Here is a 21,602-nt window from a genome sequence, read left to right as displayed (position 1 = left end):
TTAATAACATGATTACAAGGGTGTGCAGAAATACTCCTACAGTCATTGTTAATAGTAAAATATTTTGGATGGCATTTGTTTTGGATATGTGAAGGAATGCAATCTGCCTGTTAAAAACCAAAATCCAACCCACTAAATTTGAAGATCTAATTGGCATTATTAAACTAGATGGGTAACATCCCATCTAGTAAACAGAAGGGCACTCCGGAAGACGGTACAGAACAGAAAGAAAGGGAAGTCGCTGAGTTGTGTCCTACTCTTCGCAACCCCATGGACTGTAGCCCATCAGGCTCCTCCATCCCTGAGATTTTCCAGACAAGAGTACTGGAGTGGGTTGCCATTTTAGAAGCTTCTTAGAGGAAGAAGGGTGGGGTAAGGGAGCTATTAGCAGAAGAAAAGAAAGGATTATTTTTAGGCCAAGAAACCTTCTTTCAGGGAGGAAGGAAGTGGCAGGGGTTTTATCATGCATATTGTTCCTTCAGGGGGAGTTTGGGGTGGAGACAGGAGTGGAGAGGGTCCAGGAGAGAATAACCCGGTTGGTGCTAACCAGAAAACTTCAGATAAGCCGATAAAGACTTTATGGGGAAGGCTGAGACAGCACTTAGGTCAGGTATTAGATCTAGATTTGGTTATCTGCGGCTCTAGTGACGCCGTTTTGGGTTCATGGTTTTTTCTTTAACATGTCTAATTTCTTGGCCTCAATTACTGCACTTGGTCAAATGGGACCACTAACTACCTTAGCGGGCTCAAGGAAGTGAGATAATTTAGGGGAAAGTGGTAATAGTTAACATTTAGTAAGCATTTGCTGTTCTAAGTATTTCATATGCGTTAACTCATTTAATCTTCACAATAACCCTGTAAGCACCACCCCCGTGTTACATATAACAAAACTGAGGCACAGAGGACAAAATACTGCCCAAAGGGTAAAGTCAGGACTAAGAGTGAAGCTGGGATGACTGGTTTTAAATCTACTTAAGAGGATCTAGCTTCAGTCCTTTTTTTTTTTTTTTTTTTGCTGCCAACTTATGCCCATCTTTGCTTTTTTTTTTTTTTATGATTGCCCACAGCATCCACAGTCAAAGTTCGTTTATATAGAATTTGCCCGTTCGCTAGTTACATCAACCGTTCTTCTGTCGTTGCTTCGGGTATCTCATTACAGCCTTGCCTGGTTGAGCTCCAGGGAACGCAGTCACCTTTCATTCCCACTCACTTTCGGCGTCCTGGCGAACGCTGGGTACACTGTAGATCCTTGGATAAATGCCAATGGACGTTTCTGTGGGATCGACGACATACCTTTACAAACGTGAAATAACTTTCCCAGACTGAGACAGGTACCCGACAAGCAGCGCGCGCAGGGACTGAGTACCGCCCTGACCGCCGTGAGACCCACCGCAAGCTCTGGGACCGACCTTTCCCGCGGGCTCCTTTACTTCAGCGGCGCCCCAGCCGGAACCTTTCAGCCGCGGCAGAGGTACCCCGCCGGGACGGCGCGCGGAGCACACAGCAAGGACGTGTGAGTCGTCTAAGTCTGTGCCTGAACCCTCTAACTCACTTACCTCGAGCCTCGGGGGGACAGCCCAAAACTCTGGCACGTGGAAAAAACCGAGTGACGACAGCATTTTCGTTCCTTAAAAAAATACCACAGTCAAGTGGTTCCGAAGGCGGTCCGTCTTCTTTTTGGTTAGGCATATTCGTGGACAGCCCGCCGGAAACGAAGGCGGAAGCGAGGGCAGGCGGCGGAAGCCGCGGGGTCCTCTGAGGCAGGGAGTCTCCGGGGCCTGCGCCGGCGCTCTGCGGCGCCCCCAACTCGGACGCGGGCTTCGCGGGCGGGCGCGGGCGCGGGTGTCGTCGCTGAGCTGAGGCCGGGCGGCCGGAGTCCTCAGGCATGAACCTCGAGTTGCTGGGTGAGGAGGGTTGTGGCTGGGTCCTGGGGAAGCTTCGGTCCTGGAAAGGAGGGGCCCAGGCGGAGGGGACGCGCCTGCAGCCTCCGGGACCCGGCTCTGGACGGATCTGTGGGCGCCTCGGTCAGGAGCGGCGACTGGAGCGGGAAGCCGGGCTTCTGCCCGAGCGGAGTGCGTCGCTCTCCTCGATCGCGCTTTGCAGTTCAGTTGTGGAACGACAGGGACAGGTAGTTTGCGAGTTACTTTCGAATACAGGGATCCCAGGTGCTGCAGGAGCCCAGAGCAGGACCAGAGTTACGTTGGGGCGGGAACCTAGGAAGGGAGGTGAGGCTTCTGAGCACTTGTCAGGGTTTGCTGAAACATGGGTGCCTAAGGAGAGGAACTTGTGTGTCTTCTGGTAGCAGTGCCTCATTGAGTAAATGAAAAACTCTCGGAGGCTGTTGACCTGAAGGCGCTAAGCAAGTAAGTGCACAGTTGGCACTGGAGTCCAGCTGTCTATGTTACTTACCAGGGACGTTGTGTAAAACGCTGAGCAGTGAGCTGGAAGGACGTTTTCTTTTGTCACTCTCTCTGATTCATTTCTTCCTTCAATCTGTTTATAAACTGTAGGTCTTTCTGGGTTTTCATCAGCCTTATAGCCGAAAGATGTCAGGTTTTCAAGAACTTCTCAGTGACTTGCTATGTTTGTTTCTGTTTTTAAAAAAATTAAATTCAGAAGATACGCTGACAGTCCTAAAGCGTTTTAAGGAATGGTTTTTGCTTTTAAGGGCTTCCCTGCTGTCTGAGTGGTAAAGAATCCGCCTGCAATGCAGAAGACTCAGGTTTGATCCCTGGGTAGGGAAGATACCCTGGAGAAGGAAATGGCAACACACTTCAGTATTCTTACCTGGGAAGTGCCAGTCCATGGGCTCACGAAAGAGTCAGACACGACTGGCCACTAAACAACAGCAAAAGGCTAAGAACATCTGAAAGAGGGGAGTGAATATCTTTGGGGCAGAGCAAGACAGGTCAGAGAAGGCAATGGCACCCCACTCCAGTACTCTTGCCTGAAAGTCCCATGGACAGAGGAGCCTGGGAGGCTGCAGTCCATGGGGTTGCTAAGAGTCGGACACGACTGAGCGGCTTCACTTTCACTTTTCACTTTCATGCATTGGAGAAGGAAATGGCAACCCACTCCAGTGTTCTTGCCTGGAGAATCCCAGGGACGGGGGAGCCTGGTGGGCTGCCGTCTGTGGGTTCGCACAGAGTCGGACACGACTGAAGTGACTTAGCAGTAGCAAGAAAGGTAATCTAGAAAGAAAAACAAAACCTGTGGAGGATCTGGATATTTAAGACTGGCAAAATGTTGAAAATATTGGGAGGAATGCTTCTTAGGAATATGTTTGAGCTAAGGTGTCAGTGAAATGTATCCCAAAGATATTTTCCTGCTTGGCCAGGTTGTGGATACTGTGAATAACGTGAGAAGGTGAAGAGACCGGGTTGTTGCTATCTGGTCTTTGGAGGCTCTTGAATGCCCAGCTGAGAAGTTTTGCTTTTTAAGGAAAGTAGAGCAGATGCATTAAAAGGTTTTGACCTGCTAAGTAACTCAGTCAGACCTATCTTTAAAAAAAGATTTATCTGGCAACAGTGTGGGGTGGAAGTCTTGGAAGTTGTGAAACTAGCTTGGAGGGCTAGAGTAGATGAGGGATACAGAAGATCTGAACTAGAAAATGGGAAGAAAAGACAGAGAAAGTAGAGTTGACAGTTTGAAAATTGATTGCATATCATGGTGATGGTGGTGCTGGTGGTGAGGAAGAGAGTGAAGTGAAAAGTAATGGGATCGATAGTGGTGCTGTTCATAAACATTTAAGAACATCTGGAAAATACAGTTAACATTGGGTATGTCAAGTGTTGACATGGGATTTAGGAGAGAGGTTTGTACTTAAGAGAGAGATTCATAATACTCCTGCTGCTGCTGCTGCTAAGTCGCTTCAGTCGTGTCCGACTCTGTGCATCCCCATAGACGGCAGCGCACCAGGCTCCCCCATCCCTGGGATTCTCCAGGCAAGAACACTGGAGTGGGTTGCCATTTCCTTCTCCAATGCATGAAAGTGAAAAGTCAAAGGGAAGTCGCTCAGTCGTGTCTGATTCCTAGTGACCCCATGGACTGCAGCCCACCAGACTCCTCTGTCCATGGGATTTTCCAGGCAAGAGTACTGGAATGGGGTGCCATTGCCTTCTCCGATAATACTCCTACGAGTAAGCTAATCAAAACCTTGTGGGTAGATGATAAGACCCAGGGAGAAAGTGGGAGGGGAAGAAAAGGAAACTGCGGAGGACAGATTCTTGGATGGTAATCTATATCTCAAGGAGAAGAGGAGGAATAGATGATAATATATCCGCTAACAGTTACGTACTGCCTACTGTGAGCTCGGCCTCATCTCAAGTGCTTTTCATATATGTATTCATTAAAGGTAAAAGAGAATATGGGTTAGTGTGGCATCTTCCACAGAAGCAATTGTGGAGCAATTGAGGCTCAGAGCTGAGAAAGGGCTACTCACTTTTTGGGCAACTTGGGACTCGTTAGCAACTTGAACAGAAACTAATTACAATTTAGGAAGATGTGGGAGATGGACTGGAGGCAGAGTTGATTCTTGTTTTTAAAAACTCAGGGATGGAGGAGAGGTAGTAGGTGCATACCTTGAAAGAGCAGAGTCATAGGACGGAGTTTTCATGTATGGTGCAGAGGTTTCATGCAGGAAAAGCTTAGGAAGGAGCAGTAGCTTTGGAAGGTTAGACAGTTTAGAAGACTGACTGGACTCAGGATATAATTCTCTATGGGAATGACTGAATTCTTTACAGTGAGAAAGTTAATTATTGCAGATAAAAAGGAGAAAGGAACAGAAGTGATTGTGGGAGCATACTAAAGCATATCTGGCCAGATAAAGGAATGATAATGTGTTCTTAATATGGACTCTCAAATACTTTTACCTCTGCAACCACTTTCTTTCTTTAAAAGGAACGTATTTATTTATTGGGCTCTGCTGGGTCTTAGTTAAAGCGTGTGGGATCTAGTTCCCTGGCCAGGGTTCAAACCCAGGCCCCCTGCATTGGGCGCACTGAGTCTTAGCCACTGAGGCCTTGCAGTGTATTAGGCAGTATGCACTGGAGATAAATTTAAGTAAGAGTTTTTCAAACTTAAGTCAATTCACAGTAAGAAATATATTTTGTCATAAGCCATTATATATACATGTAACTAAGTTTCTCACAGTGATACTGCTTGTTGTTTTGCTCAGTGGCCTCTGGTATCTTCTGTTCTAATCTATTAAAGAACTTGTGTGGCTCACTGAATGGTTCATCCATTTGTGGTGGACTGGGTCCTAATGTCTGATAAACCCTGAAATAAGATACAGTTTCTGCCCTGGATAGATGCGCAGAACTGGGAGGAGAGGACTTCCTTGTGGCTCAAACAGTAAAGAATCAGCCTGTGATGCAGGAGACCAGGGTTCAGTCCCCGAGTTAGGAAGGTCCTATGGAGAAGGGAATGGCAGTCCGCTTCAGCATTCTTGCCTGGAGAAGTCCATGGACAGAGACGCCTGGTGGGCTACAGGGCATGGGACCAGAAACAGTTGGACACGACTGAGCGACTGACATGCACACAGAGGAGAGGGGTGTAAACGAATGACTGTATGATATCAAACCACAATAAATGGTAGGAATCCATTATGGGAATCCAGCTGAAAGAGCAGTTAATTCTGCGTTGTTGCGGCGGCAGTAGAATTTGGGGATGATTTTATAGCAGAAGCATTGTTTAAGTCAGACAGTAAAGATGGAGTAGGATTTTTCCAAAGGGAAAAGATGATGAAGGTGATTACCAGTGCAGAGAGCAGTGGGGGCAAGCTTGAGGCATGGACATGTCATGGATACTCACATGCTGGTAGCTTACAGCTGGTGCTTGGGGTGGGTTATGCCAGATTCTGTCCCAGGTGCTAATGGGGAGTTAAAGATAAAATGCTAAGTACTGGTAGGGGCCAGATTATTGCTTTCTAAAATTATGCTTAGGATTTTAGTATATTGTTTATTTTTGATTGATTCTAACAATCATAAATTGTTTAGATTTTTGAGCAGGTAAGTGATGTGGTGAGATTTGGGGCTTAGAAAACAGGCAGCTTTCTTAAGGATTTGTAAAGGTAGCAGCTTTGTTAAGGATTGATGATGGAGGCCAGACTGGAGCCAGGGAAATGTAGTAATTGCAGCAGCCGTGGTGTCAGATTAGGTTGCGGTAAGATCAGTTATTTAGCCACCTGCAAGTTGCATTTCTCTAAAAAGAAATGGTGCTGACTCTTGTCATCACCTGTTAGATTGAGGAAGTGGAATGGAAACTGCTACTCTGGACCTAACTGTTACAGTAGGGAAGAATTAGTTGGCAAGTCCAAAATACTTCCAGTGGGAGAAAAGGACCATGAAATTTTAGAGTTCCTGATACCAGGATTTTTAAAGAGGAAGGTGTGCAGCAAGTTAGGGAATAGGTATTATTCCATGTCATCAGACTGGGAGAAGGAAGCCTCTAAAGACCTAGAAAGCAAAAAGGCAGTTTGGAGAAAGGATTATAACTAGAAAAAAAAGAGGAGGGCCCTGCAGGAACTGGTGTGCTCACACTGAAAGCAGTCTAAAGTCAGATTCTCAAAAAGAGAAGGGTGTGTTGCTGAAAGTGAGTGTGTGAGGGTGGCACCAGCTTTATTTATTTTTAAATTATTGGCATATAGTTGCTTGGCACCACTTTTAAGAAGCATGCCAGGAGGGACTTCCTGGTGATCCAGTGGTTAAGACTTAACCTTCCAGTGCAGGGGTTACAGGTTCAATCCCTGGTCAGGGAGCTGAGATTCCACACGCCTCTCACCCGAAAACCAAGCAGGAACAATGGTCCACATCAAAAAAAGAAAAAGAATTGTAGTTAATAATTTAAAAAAAAGTTTCAGGAAAGCTGGTGTGATCAAAGGCCAATACTGTAAAAATGAGGCGGCTTCATTATGTGGAGTGTGAAGGCAAGGAGGATGGCAGGCAGTGGGGCAAATGAAGTGATGACTGGACATTGCGAAGGAAAGTCCTTCATAGGGAGAGTTTAGGTAGGTCACTTAGCTCACTCCTCTTGGTTGAATTATTTTCCTTGGGCTTGAAGGAACTTGCATGTGGAATAGTGTTGAGGATCTTTGTGTCTTGGGGAGAGAAAAGATATGCAGAAATAAAGGAGATGGGCAAAATTTTGACTGTTTAGTAAAGGACAGGTGAGTTTTGTAAATCATAGACTAGTAACCTTGAGGTCAAATCTGGGCAAGTTTATAGATTTTAGTGCGCTTACAGTTAAGTACGGTTGCTTGGCCAGGTTCCAGTTTTGCCAGTTTTTCGCTGTCAGTTTGGGAAATGACTTTTAATCTAAGTGTGAAATGGAGTACGATAATGCTCACTTAACAGTGAATGGAGAGGACTGACTGAGACAGCGCACAGAAAATCTCAGTGCAGAGTTTGACACAAGCATTTAGTAAGGGTAGCTGCTCATGATAAATGCAGGTTTGAGCACTTGAAAGCAATAACAAGCCAGCATGAGTTCAAGTCTAGAAAACTCATTAAATTTCTTTATGCATTTCAGATTAACAGGTACAGTAAATATTTATCACAACAGTGCAAACAATGCAAGTGTTGTTTAGTCGCTAAAGCGTGTCTGCCTCTGCGACCCCATGGGCTGTAGCGCACCAGGCTCCTCTGTCCATGGAGTTCTGCAGGCCAGAGTACTAGAAGGGATGGCCACTTCCTTCTCTGGGGCGTCTTGCCAGCCCAGGGGTCAAGTGCACGTGCCCTGCGTTTGCAGGCAGACGCTCTACACTGACCTGCCTGGGAGGCCTATTCCTACACGGCAGGAGGCGGCAGAGCTAATGACTTTTAATGCGCTCGTGTTAGATACACACTCATGGTATAGAATTGTAACTGTAAGTGCTTATTTATTTACTGATGTCTTTATTTGCCATGGCATGCGGGATTTTCATTCCCGACCAGGGATTGAGCTTGTGTCCTCTGCGTGAAGTGTGGAGTCCTAACTGCTGAGCCACCAGAGAATTCACTATAAATGTTTATTGTTTTGAAGTGATCTTTTTCCCCCTGCCTCCTTTCTTTGTTGATAATCCCATGTATCTCCTTCCGTATTTTTCTCTCTGCGTATTCGTGTGTGTGTATATACACATGTTAACAAAAAAATGAGATTGGGTTATATATATATACTTTGTGTCTTTTTTCACTTAAGTAGCACAAATAAAAATTTTCAAGAGAATTAGTGTAATTTATCCATATTTGCCTGGGAAGTCCCATGGACCGAGGAGCCTGGCGGATCACAAAAGAGCTGGACACGACTTAGTGACGACACGACAACAGTCCATGTTTGAATACAGCACTTCATTCATTCCACTAATAATAATAGGCGTTTACCTTGTTTCCAGTTGGCGGGCAGGAGTTGGTTTTTTTGGGTTTTTTTTTTTTGCAATCAAGAGCGATACTTTAAAAACCCTTGTCCTTACGTACATTGTTGTGTTTAGGTTTCCAGTTGTAGGATTATTGAGATGAGGGATATTTTTGCTTCTAATAGATGCTGTCAGATTCCTTTCCAAACTGCTGTAACAATTCCCATTTTTATAGACAGTGACTGAAAATATTCCTTTATTCACATTCTGCCCCCAGCAAGTGCGCTGTCTCTGAATTTTCCTGTCTGATGGATGAAAGTGGCATCTCATTTTTCATTTGATTTACATTTCTCTGAATTTGATGTTTTCCTTTGTTTAGAGGCCATCTTATTTCTTCTTGTTTATTCATATTCTTTAGCCTTTCTTCTTGATTGTTTTTCCTTATTGTTGTATAGACTTGCTTTATAGTATAGATACCAACTCTCATCCGTCATCTGCATTGCCAGTTTTTGTAAGTCTTTTGTTTATGGGAACTTGTGCCATGCAAAATGTTCCAGTTTTTATATAATCAGATGTATTTCTCTCTTTCTTTTGGTTTTCTAATTTTGTTAAGGTCTTCCCCACCCTATATTATACATGGAATCTCTCAAATTTTTTTCTAAGATTTTTGATTTTAAAAATCACTAATTTACCTGAAATTTATTTTTATATGTGATATGAGAGAGGAATCGGAGCTATTTTTTCTTTCAGATGGATAGTTGTCCATCCATATAAAATAAATTCTCTGCTAAATTGAAATGTCATTTTTATCATTTATCAGCAGCCTTGTAGTTCATTTAGAATTGCTTCTACATTTGTCTTTAATCCATCTGGAATTGCATAAAATTTATTAGTTTTTGGTGAAAGCCATTAAGCTTTTCTATCCCGGAATGAATTGTAGATTGCCTTTTCACTTAATTCATATTTTACAGTCTTAACTAAGATTTTATAGTTTTCTTCTCTATACATGGCATGTCTTATTACATTTTCCCTTAAATATTGATGTTTGTAACCACTGTGAATGGAATTTTCCCCTTCATTTTCATTTCTGGATATTAATTGCCAATGTAGAGAAAAGCTATTAATGTTTGAATGTTTTCCTGATATAAAACCACTTTGCCTTATTTTCTTACTAATTTGGTGGTGGTTTTTTAAATTAACATTTCTTCTGTTTTTTAGATAGTGATACCAGAAAAGAGAAATAGTGTTATTTCCTATATTAATGTTTAAACCGATTGTTTCATTTTCTTATTCCATTGGCTGCTATTAGAATGAGCTATTGAGTTTTAGCAAATTTTTTTTCAATATCTCCTCATAGGATTGTATGACTTAAACATTCTTGACCAGGGATATACATTCGAATGCATTGTCCTTTGGAACGAGTTCGGAGTGGGCTTGTTCCTCCCCCTCCCCCCTCCCCTTGCTGTATACCTTCTTATATGCCTTCTTATATGGTAGAATAATAAACTCTAGATTTTTTGTGTTTAGAATTTTATTATAGTTATTTACGTTGCTAGAAACTACTTTTCTGTAGAATTTATAGGTGATTCATAAACCTTGTACCATTTATGTTCTTAAGTGAAAGAGACTTGTTTTCTTTTTCACCCATCTGTATCAGGTTTTGTTATTAGTTGTGTTGGTTTTATAAGACACTATATTTTTTCTGCTTAGAAATGGCTTGAATGACATTATAATTATTTGTGCCTTGAGATTTAGGAGGAATAAACCATTTAAAAAACCATATGGCTCATAAAACCATATGGGCCTGCTGTCCTTTTTTTAATATTAAACATTAAAACATTTTTATTTTAATGACAGGTCTTTAACAACATTTAGGTGTGTTCTTTCCTCTTTGATCCAGTCAGGAATTTTTCTTCTGTAATCAGTTTTGGAAATATGTCTTTTGTTGTAAGAGTCATTCATGGTTTTTGAATTATCAAGTGTATTGTGAAGTTAAACCCAACTAGGGTTTATTTCTCCTTGGCAGCTGTATTTGGGGATCTTTTTTCCTCCACTCCATGGTCTTTAAAACCAAGCCCAGGAATCTAATTGTAACAGAATGTTAAGTGTTAGATGGTGGGAGATGGAGGATGTAAAAACGGCCTTAAACCTCTGGGGGAAGTGGCTTTGTGCTACCATAACCCTATATCACTTTCTCTTTGTGTTCCTTTAGATTCCTTGTTATCGTCCTATTAACTAGGATGACCTTCAAAAAGGCTTCCCAGGTAGTAGTAAAGATAGTAAAGAACTTGCCTGCCAATGCAGTTTTATCCCTGGGCTGGGAAGATCCCCTGGAGAAGGATCCAGTCTTCTTGCCTGGAGAATCCCATGGACGAGAGAGCATCGTGGGCTGCGGTCCATAGGGTTGCAGAGAGTTGGAAATGACTGAAGTGACTTAGCGCACAGCACACAGACCTTCAAAAAAAGGGGAAAAAACCCATCCAGTGCATAAAACAAAAGTACAAAATCAGGAGTAGTCTGTATTGAAGCATAATCATACATTAAAGTGGCCCAAGGATTCTGGGTTCTCTCAGAATCTTTTTTGTTGTTGTTTTTGACCACGCTGCATGGCTTTCAGGATGTCAGTTCCTGGACCAGGGGATGGAACCTATGCCCCCTGCAGTGGAAGCGCTGGGTCAGAATCACTGGGGCCCCAAGGGAAGTCCTTTCAGAATCTTAAATATGGCTTTCCTTTCTCTGAACACAGCAAGTCATGCTCTGCTCCTTCCTGAGGACTTTGTAGTTTAAGATTGTGGTTTTTTTTTGTTTTGTTTTTAATTTTTAAATGAATATTCCTTTTTTCTCTTAATCATGTGAATATAGATCTCTATTATTGCTTTGGAAAGATATATAGGATATTTTGTTCATCAGTTCAGTTCATTCGCTCAGTTGTGTCGGACTCTTTGCAACTCTATGAGCTGCAGCATGCCAGGCCTCCCTGTCCATCACCAGCTCCTGGAGCTTGTTCAAATTCATGTGCATCGAGTCGGTTTTGCCATCCAACCATCTCATTCTCTGTCGTCCCCTTCTCCTCCTGCCCTCAGTCTTTCCCATTATCAGGGTCTTTTCCAATGAGTCAGCTCTTAGCATCAGGTGACCAAAGTATTGGAGTTTCAGCTTCAACATCAGACCTTCCAATGAACACCCAGGACTGATCTCCTTTAGAATGGACTGGTTGGATCTCCTTGCAGTCCAAGGGACTCTCAAGAGTCTTCTCCAACACCACAGTTCAAAAGCATCAATTCTTCAGTGCTCAGCTTTCTTTGTAGTCCAACTCTCACATCCATACATGACCACTGGAAAAACCATAGCCTTGACTAGACGGACCTTTGTCTGCAAAGTAATGTCTCTGCTTTTGAATATGCTATCTAGGTTGGTCATAACTTTCCTTCCAAGGAGTAAGCGTCTTTGAATTTCATGGGTGCAGTCACCATCTGCAGTGATTTTGGAGCCCAAAAAATAACTCTGTCACTGTTTCCACTGTTTCCCCATCTATTTCCCATGAAGTGATGGGACTACATGCCATGATCTTACTTTTCTGAATGTTGAGCTTTAAGCCAACTTTTTCACTCTCCTCTTTCACTTTCATCAAGAGGCTCTTTAGTTCCTCTTCACTTTGTGCCATAAGGGTGGTGTCATCTGTGTATCTGAGGTTATTGATATTTCTCCCGGCAATCTTGATTCCAGCTTGTGCTTCTTCCAGCCCAGTGTTTCTCATGATGTACTCTGCATATAAGTTAAATAAGTAGGGTGACAATATACAGCCTTGACATACTCCTTTTTCTATTTGGAACCAGTCTGTTGTTCCATGTCTAGTTCTAACTGTTGCTTCCTGACCTGTATACAGGTTTTTCAAGAGGCAGGTCAGGTGGTCTGGTATTCCCTTCTCTTTGAGAATTTTCCATGGTTTATTGTGATCCACGCAGTCAAAGGCTTCGGCATAGTCAATAAAGCAGAAATAGATGTTTTTCTGGAACTCTCTTGCTTTTTCAATGATCCAGTGGATGTTGGCAATTTGCTCTCTGGTTTCTCTGCCTTTTCTAAAACCAGCTTGAACATCTGGAAGTTCACGGTTCACGTATTGCTGAGACCTGGCTTGGAGAATTTTGAGCATTACTTTACTAGCGTGTGAGATGAGTGCAATTGTGCGGTAGTTTGAGCATTCTTTGGCATTGCCTTTCTTTGGGATTGGAATGAAAACTGACCTTTTCCAGTCCTGTGGCCACTGCTGAGTTTTCCAAATTTGCTGGCATATTGAGTGCAGCACTTTCACAGCATCATCTTTTAGGATTTGAAATAGCTCAACTGGAATTCCATCACCTCCACTAGCTTTGTTCGTAGTGATGCTTCCTAAAGCCTACTTGACTTCACATTCCAGGATGTCTGGCTCTAGGTGAGTGATCACACCATCGTGATTATCTGGGTCGTGAAGATCTTTTTTGTACAGTTCTTCTGTGTATCCTTGCCACTTCTTAATATCTTCTGCTTCTGTCAGGTCCATACCATTTCTGGCCTTTATCGAGCCCATCTTTGCATGAAATGTTCCCTTGGTATCTCTCGTCTTTCCCATTCTATTGTTTTCCTCTATTTCTTTGCATTGATCCCTGAGGAGGGCTTCCTTATCTCTCTTTGCTATTCTTTGGAACTCTACGTTCAAATTGGTATATCTTTCCTTTTCTCCTTTGCTTTTTGCTTCTCTTCTTTTCACAGCTATTTGTAAGGCCTCCCCAGACAGCCATTTTGCTGTTTTGCATTTCTTTTTCCTGGGGATGGCCGTGATCCCTGTCTCCTGTACAATGTCATGAACCTCTGTCCATAGTTCATCAGGCACTCTGTCTATCAGATCTAGGCCCTTAAATCTATTTCTCACTTCCACTGTATAATCATAAGGGATTTGATTTAGGTCAAACCTGAATGGTTTAGTGGTTTTCCCCACTTTCTTCAATTTAAGTCTGAATTTGGAAATAAGGAGTTCATGATCTGAGCCATAGTCAGCTCCTGGTCTTGTTTTTGCTGACTGTATAGAGCTTCTCCATCTTAGGCTGCAAAGAATATAATGAGTCTGATTTCGGTGTTGGCCATCTGGTGATGTCCATGTGTAAAGTCTTCTCTTGTTCATAATGCATATTAATACAATAACGTATATTATGTGTGTTAGGTTGGTACAAATGTAATTGCGATTTCAGACCATGAATTTTAAATCATTATAACTAGGCTCAAATACATCTTTATTAATCAAAATAGGAACCATTGCAATCACACAGTTTTGCCAATGAGAAAGAAGTAAGTTTGTTTATTCCTGTAGCGTAAAAATCCATGCTTTGGTGTTCGATGGACTCTTGGAAAGCTTTTTGTGCCTCCTGCTGGTTGTGGAAGTGTTTTCCCTGCAAAAAGTTGAGATACTTGAAGAAGTGGTAGTGGGTTGGTGGGAGGTAAGGTGAATATGACTGATGAGGCCAAGCTCTGTAGCCCAGTTCATTCAGCGTTTGAAGCGTTGGTTGTGTGATGTGCGATCAGGCATTGTCACGGAGAAGAATTGGGCCCTTTGTGTTGACCAGTGCCAGCTGCAGGTTTGGAGTTTTTGGTGCATCTCGTGGATTTGCTGAGCGTACTTCTCAGTTGTAATGGTTTCACCAGGATTCAGAAGGCTGTAGTGGATCAGATGGGCAGGAGACAACCAAACAATGACCATGACCTTTTTTGGGTGCAGGTTGGCTTTGGGAAGTGCTTTGGAGCTTCTCAGTCCAGTCACTGCACTGAGCTGATCATTGCCCGTTGTCTTATGAAATCCACTTTTTATCGACATCACTCTTTGAGAAATGGTTTGTTGTTGTGTAGAGTAAGAGAAGACAGTTCAAAACAATTGTTTTTTATTTGCAGTCCTCTTAGGCTGCAAAAAGCTTGTCAAGCTTTTTTATCTTTCCTATTTGCTTCAAATGCTGGACAGCTGTCATTGTCAAGCGTTGAGCAAACTTCGGCCTCGATGACCCTCTGAATTGGCGCTTGTCCGCTTGCGATGGCCCGCCACTGTGCTCCTCTTGGTCAAGGCGCTCATCTTCCTTTGCAGAGCTTCTTGAACCACCGCTGGCATTGTATGTCCACTGGCAGTTCCTGGGCCAAATGGACTGTTGATGTTGTGAGTTGTCTTTACTGCTTTATGAATTTGAGAAAATTGCTAGAATTTACTTTTTGTCTAGCATCATTTCCCAGGCTTAAAAAAATATAAAATAAACAGCAGGTAATAAGTCATTAGCAACAAACAAAACAAGAAATGTGCATTAAAATGATGTATAACATAACCATATTTAAGAATGCATTCCAGTATCGAATGCGAAGTTCAGCAGTTCTAAACTGCAGTTACTTTTGCACCAACCTAATAGTATTTTATTTAGGAAACAAACCTTAAATATGTTAATGTTTCTATAAGCATAGAGAAACATATCGTCAAAAACTAAAAATAGTAGTCTTATTTTTTTAAATGGAATCTTATTTGGATATCCTAAATGTAAACAGCTTTCTTGGAGCTGTAGTTCTAAGAGTATAGTTTAAGTATCACTGTAATAAAATATTTAGGTAATAACATAAGTAAATATTGATCAAGTTGTTGCTGCATTAAACAGACTTCTGACAAGCAGGCAGTATCATCATACTGTAGCTCAACATGTTCATCCAGTCCAGTCCAGTCACTCAGTCGCGTCCGGCTCTTTGCGACCCCATGGACCGCAGCATGCCAGGCCTCCCTGTCCATCACCAACTCCCAGAGTTTACTCAGACTTAAGTCCATTGAGTCTGTGATGCCACCCAACCATCCTCTTGTTGTCCCCTTCTCCTCCCACCTTCAATCTTTCCCAGCATTAGGGTCTTTTCAAATGAGTCAGTTCTTCGCATCAGGTGTCCAAAGTATTGGAGTTTCAGCTTCAGCATCAGTCCTTCCAATGAATATTCAGGGTTGATTTCCTTTAGGATTGACTGGTTTGGTCTCATTTCAGTCCAAGGGACTCTCAAGAGTCTTCTCCAACACCACAGTTCAAAAGCATCAGTTCTTTGACGCTCAGCTTTCTTTATAGTGCCACTCTCACATCCATTCATGACTACTGGAAAAACCATAGCAAATGTAATTTTGGCATTTACACATTAGTAATAAACATTTTTAAGAGAAAATTTACACTAATGTGTAAATGCCAAATTTAATATAGGAAAGAAGACAATAAGAGATGTGTGTATAAAAATGTTATTTGCTGAAGAAGTTAATATAGAGAATTATGTGTTTAACCAACTACCAAATTGTGTTATAGCCTAAGTGCTATTGTTTGGACTGGAGATGAATCCTGTTGGTTGACTGCTGTTAGTGAAGGGTTTAAGAGAGTAGTTGGGATTTAAGATAACTTGACTGATTTGAGCTTTTAAAGTTATATAAAAGTAACTGTAAAACACACTGTTATATGTTTACATTAAAAACATTTTAATGAAAAATAACTATTTTCAAAAGAAAAAATATTCAGTGAGAAGAGAGGTATTGTTTTGCATTTTTACAAACCTGTTTAATGTTTGCCCAGATAGAAGTTGGCTGGATTCTGTATTCACAGTGTTTCACAGCTTGAATAGCATCAGTAGAACTTATTTGTAAACTTAAGAGATAATGAGAGTAAAGGGCAAGTGCCATGTTGGTATGATAACAAAAATCAGTGTGACCTCATGGAGTCCCTGCACAAGCCCCAGTTCCCCACCCACACTTTGCAGGCCATTCTGTACACGGTGCGCTGGACGATTCCTGGTATGTTGCACATGTTCCATCAACTCTCTTTCTTTGTTTTGTTGCAGAGTCCTTTGGGCAGAATTATCCAGAGGTAAGAGTGTAATATTGTGATTTTAGAAACATGGTAACTCGCTAGCTTTTATGTTTGAGTAGAGTGAAAACTACATTTTCATCTTTTTTTCTTTGATAATAGAAGCATTAAGTGTGATGATCTTTTGCTATAAAAATAACTAAAATTTAATTTTGAACAGGGTGGAAAGTAGACAGTCCATATTGGTTGGAAATCTCAATGTTGTAAATCTTATAGTTCATGTCCCTTTAAATTTAAAAAGACTTTGATTAAAGCATTTTTCACAAACCATACTATCACCTGTATGAAAATGTGTTTTTTTGTATATTTTTATAGTTTTGATTAGTGTTTTTACATAATTTAGTGTTTTTACGTAATAATATGTATACTGTAAGTGTGCTTTACTTTTTAAAATGTAGAAATATTTTGTAATACTTGGAGTGTTTACATGGCTTGATATTAATATAAATTTATTTGATTCTCCTAGGGGTTTTGTTTTATTAATAGATTATCTTTCTTGGAATAAATTTCAAGAACTATGATTGCTTGATCAATAAGATGACTCTTAGTGAATCCTGGTTTATTTTGCCTAATTGCCTTGTGGAGAATTTGTATAAAGTCGTAGTAGTAATATAAAGGATTGGTCACATCTGTTTGTAATAATTCTTTTAGTTTTTATAAATATTTCTCCATTTTGGTTAGTTTAATAAATAAAAGAACACACATAGATTATTTTGGTATGTATCATAGTTTAAATTCAAAAGAAGTATCATAGATGTTAGAGAAACTTCTAAGAAATGATTTGGATATCTGGGTATTATTGTCTGTTTCTTACCTTCATTTTAATTTTTAGGAAGCTGATGGAACTTTGGATTGTATCAGCATGGCCCTGACTTGCACCTTTAACAGGTGGGGCACGCTGCTTGCAGTCGGCTGCAATGACGGTCGAATCGTCATCTGGGATTTCTTGACGAGAGGCATTGCTAAAATAATTAGTGCACACATTCATCCAGTCTGTTCTTTATGGTAAGGCGTTTTAAAGTTTAATGTATTAAATATGAATTAAATTGGGATGAATTGTAACTGTATAATTGCCAATCTCACTAGATAAATTTCAATATTTAAAGTTCTGAGTCTTTGGCCATTAGTAACGTAATTTCTCATAGCTTGTAGAAAGATTGACGCATGCTGATGTTGAGCACTTGTGGGGAGAAATTCATTGCAGTATGGATCAGTGTCAGGCTCTGTCTGAGAATCTCACAGTACTGAAATGAGACATTTGCAGATTGCAGCAGATGGCAGGTCTTATTTGTGATACTGACCTTTTCATTAGAAGAGAAAAATCTTGGTTAGGAGGGAAGCTTGAATGTTCAGGTGTCCAGCCTTGTCCTGTTCCTCAATTACAGCAGTTGTAGTGATCACAGACATGCCTGTTCCTTCATTGAATTGTAGTTATTAAGGCTTTTTATCAAAAATATTGACCTGAAATCTGATATTAAATAAATTCCCTTTGATTTTATTCTTACTCTCAGGGACTGTTTCTTTCCGAACATTTTATTTTGGGGCAACACTTCTTTTAAATGAGCTTGGGATCAAAAACCCCTTCTCCGGTCTAGATTTATTAAGTAACATACTTCCTTTGGCCTAAATATAAGCAGCTGTGGTATTATAAAGCACTGGTTTGCGGGGAGGCCTGAATCCCAGCCTAGGATTGGCCACTTATGAACCAGCAGCTTTGGCCAGAACTTTTCTCTAAAATGTAAAATGAGAGAACTGGCCTATATAATTTCTTAGGCCCTTTCTAGTTCTTTTGCATTTTATTTCTTTTTGATTATTATGCTTTTGCAATGAAGATTTAAGTAGACACGTACATTTTGTCAGCCTTGCTGACGTGTAGCTCACGTGCTGCAGCGCGCACCCAGCTAGGCGCACGCTCACCTTATCCTCAGAGCTGTGCAGCTGTCACCACCGTCCAGCTCTACACGCTGCCACTTAAATCACTCGCATTTTCTATTATAGAATATAATATTTAGAAAATTAAAGTACAAATGCAATACAAAGAGAAAGACTATCTTCCATAGTCTTACCACACAGATATAACTACTATGAATATTTTGATTTGTTACTATATATTTTTTAAAAGCAAAGTTTGTATGCCGTGTTTTATATTTTGCTTTTTTCCTCATTAACACCAGACATTTTCCTGCTTGTGTAGCCTTTAAAAACTTTTTTTAATGGCTATGTATCTTCTGGTAGATAAACCATAATTTGCTTGATTATTTTTTGTTTCTCTGCTACGTAGTGTTTAGTCAGTGTCTTTGCACATAAAAGTTTTTCTCTCATACAATCATTTCTTCAGCAAACATTGAACATGAATTATGTGCCAGATATTGTTTTAAGCATTTAGGGTAAAAGTTAGGGTTTGGGGGAGACAAAAACAAGTACTAAATGTTCGTAGGTCCTACATAAGAACTACATTTGAAATTTAGTGGAGGCAAAAGTGCAAAGGAGGAAATGATGAATTGTATTGGAGAAGAATAGCGGTCAGAAAAGGTTTCAAAGATAAGGTGATTTCTGACCTCAGACTTGTAAGATGAGTGGGTGTTTCCCAGTTGTATCCCAAGCAGACAGCTCTGCAGAGACAAAAGCACGTCAGCTTGGTACGAGCATGGGAACAGGAGGAACCGCAGCGGTTCAGATTCGCTGGACTGTGCTGTGGACGATGTGGTAGGGCAGCTGCCAAGGTAAACCACGCTCCGAGGAGCATGGTAGGTGCTGCCCTGTAAGTTGAAGTCTTATCCGGGTGGTACTGTGCAGCCGTTAAAGCTCTGTAGGAAGAAAGGTGACACGGTGCGCCTTTCATTTTAGAAGAATCTCTAGAGCAGCGTGTGGGAAAGAGGATGGCAAATGAAAACAGGAGTGCAGAGGTCTGGGTTAGAGAGGGTGAGGACGGATGCGATAGGAGTGCAGCTGGATGGTGCAGATGTGAGAGACGGTAGAAATTAGAGGGCATAGGCGTTGATTAGGTAAAGGGTGTGAGTGAAGTAGAGAAGTTGCAGTGACGGCCCTTAGGTCTCCCGCTTGGATGAAGATGTTAATGTAAGATCTGAGGGAGATGCAGGGAATCGCAGTGTGTGTCTCCTGCTGTGCGTTGTTGCACGCAGCTGTTTTGTGAATATCTGCCCTGGCGTATGGTAAGGGGTGTGGACAGTGAACCTCGTCTGCCATTTTACTGCTGTGTTCCCCGCTTCTAGCATTATACCTGGGGTACAATAGACACATGTGTACTTGTTTGGTGAGTGGGGTATCTTAGTGAAGATTTTTTGTCACAGAACTTGATTATTAAGAACTTTAAAACATGCAAACAATATATGAGTATATAGAGTAAAAAATGAAAGCCCCTTGTCTACTCCTTGAGGTATCCCCAGGCAAGAATACTGGAGTGGGTCGCCATGCTCTCCTCCAGGGCATCTTCCCAACCCAGGAATCAAACCCAGGTTTCCCGCATTGCGGGCAGATTCTGTGCCATCTGAGCCACCAGGGAAGCCCAAATTAGAGAATGAAATATATCTTTTATCTGTAAGATCTATCTGTATCTCTCACATATATAAAAATATACATAGACAAGTAAATGTGCATTTTTTTAAAATGGAAACATTGTTTTATAGCTTCCTCTTCCACTTAATATATGGGAGATGTTTTTCTGTATTGATATATATGTGTGTGTGTACATAGGTATAGTATTACTTGGTATGTGTGCATTGTAACTGTTCCTGATTTTTGTTAAATATATTTATATGTGAGAGTTAAGGTCAGTAATTACACACATCTTGCATTTTTCTTTGATCCAGCCTCACTTAGAGTATGACTTTATGTATTAATTGTTGTATAATATTTGTATATATTAAGGACTAAGAAAATTTCACCAAGAGGAGTTTCGGATAGGTATAATAGTTGTCTTCAACTATTACAGAACTGACATATGCCACACAGAAATTGACCTAAGGAGAAGCAGCAGGACTCGTAGATAGTGAGTGGAATTTATGGGGAAACAAATGTTAGCTTAGAATAGAGACGAGCTCCCAAGCAGAGTGCCCGTGGATGGGGTGGACTGCCCAGGGAAGAACTTACCAGTGGGACTGGCCCTTCTTGGGCTTGTTGTCTCTTCTTACAGTTGCTGCAGAAGATATTCAAGCACTGGATGGGGGCCACGGGATAGGTAGAAAAAATGATATTTAAGACTCCAAGACCTGTCTGTCTTTTGGAAAGAAACAGTATTATCAGATGTGAGAATGTATGAGAATCCCTCGTTCTTGAACTTACGGAATTTGGAACTGAAGAATGTATTGTTAATTCCCTCTACTATAACAGAAACACAAGCCTGCTGTAAAACAAAAAGTTATTAAGATGCGGAGGGTCTAAAGGAAAAGTGGAGTCCCAGCTGGCGTTCCGCTGTGCCGTGAGATTGCCTGCAGTGTAGGAGCCGCAGAAGCGGTCCCTTGTTTCTCCCTTTCCCGGTTTCCCAGCTTTCTCCCATTCCCAGTGTACTTCCATTCTTTTGGCTTGTTTCTCTTGATATTTGTCTTAATATTTCTAAAGTACTTATGCATATTCTTCTTAGTTTAATTTCAAGAACTTACTTGTGACTTCTTACTACAGTGTATGTGAGTCTTGGCTCACCCTCTTACCCTCTCTTCACCCACTGAAATTGGGTGGACCATTGACCTCTTTGTTATCAACCCTCAAGTTACAGCATTTGTAGGCACCTTCCTTTTTAGGTTGGCCTTCCCAGAAAGATCCTCTCGTTGCCTGGGAGTGTTCCAGAGGTGGTGGGAGAGGCGCTGAGTCCTTCGTGTGCACACGTGAGCTCAGTCCCACCACACGCGCTTCCTCAGCTCACTCCTGCCTTTCTCTGCATTGAGTGTCAAGTCTGGGAATACATTTATCTTGTCTCTGATATAAATAATGGTTTTTGAGCACAGTAAGTGCTAAGAGTTTTATGTGCATTAATTTTAATTCTCTCGTCTGCAGATACTGTTATTATTTCCATGTTATAAATGAGAAAGTTGAAGCTCAGAAAGATTATATAACTTGCGCAAGACCACACAGCTAGAAGGTCATAATGTCTAGGCTTGAGTATAAATCTGACTTGAGCCTGTGTTCTTAACCATGGAACTGTGTTACCTCCTATAAGTTCCTAAGTAGCAAATCCTATTCATTGCAAAATTTGAATTAAGACTCATTTAGGGTTTCTTTTTCTGTTTGTTTGTTCTTTGTTTCTCTGTTTTCTTTCCCTTGTTTTTTTTTTTTTGGCTTTCTGTAGGTTACTGAACTATTTTTAGAATTTCGTCTTGACTTATCTATATTATTTTTGAGTTTATTTCTTTGTCCAGCTTGTATAGCTTTTT

General features: G+C 41.3%; 1 protein-coding gene across 4 annotated transcripts in view; it reads left to right on the top strand.

Moving 5' to 3' along the window:
- Positions 1-1,323: 1,323 nt before the first annotated feature.
- RBBP5 (RB binding protein 5, histone lysine methyltransferase complex subunit) overlaps positions 1,324-21,602 on the top strand; it is a 39,708-nt gene continuing 19,429 nt past the window's right edge. For 2 of the 4 annotated variants that reach the window (XM_055581732.1, XM_055581728.1), the window contains exons 1-3: positions 1,741-1,904; positions 16,190-16,215; positions 17,048-17,220. In XM_055581732.1, the coding sequence (XP_055437707.1) occupies positions 1,886-1,904; positions 16,190-16,215; positions 17,048-17,220 (218 nt within the window). In that variant the 5' untranslated portion in view covers positions 1,741-1,885. Of the gene's footprint in view, positions 1,514-1,740; positions 1,905-16,189; positions 16,216-17,047; positions 17,221-21,602 lie in introns of those variants that run through there. The other 2 variants (XM_055581730.1, XM_055581729.1) reach the window with 2 other exon arrangements.

The sequence above is a fragment of the Bubalus kerabau genome, chromosome 5, assembly GCF_029407905.1.
Source record: "Bubalus kerabau isolate K-KA32 ecotype Philippines breed swamp buffalo chromosome 5, PCC_UOA_SB_1v2, whole genome shotgun sequence".
NCBI classification, from domain to species: domain Eukaryota; kingdom Metazoa; phylum Chordata; class Mammalia; order Artiodactyla; family Bovidae; genus Bubalus; species Bubalus kerabau.
The sequence above is the reverse complement of the archived record's forward strand: the minus strand, read 5'-3'. Positions and strand labels throughout refer to the sequence as shown.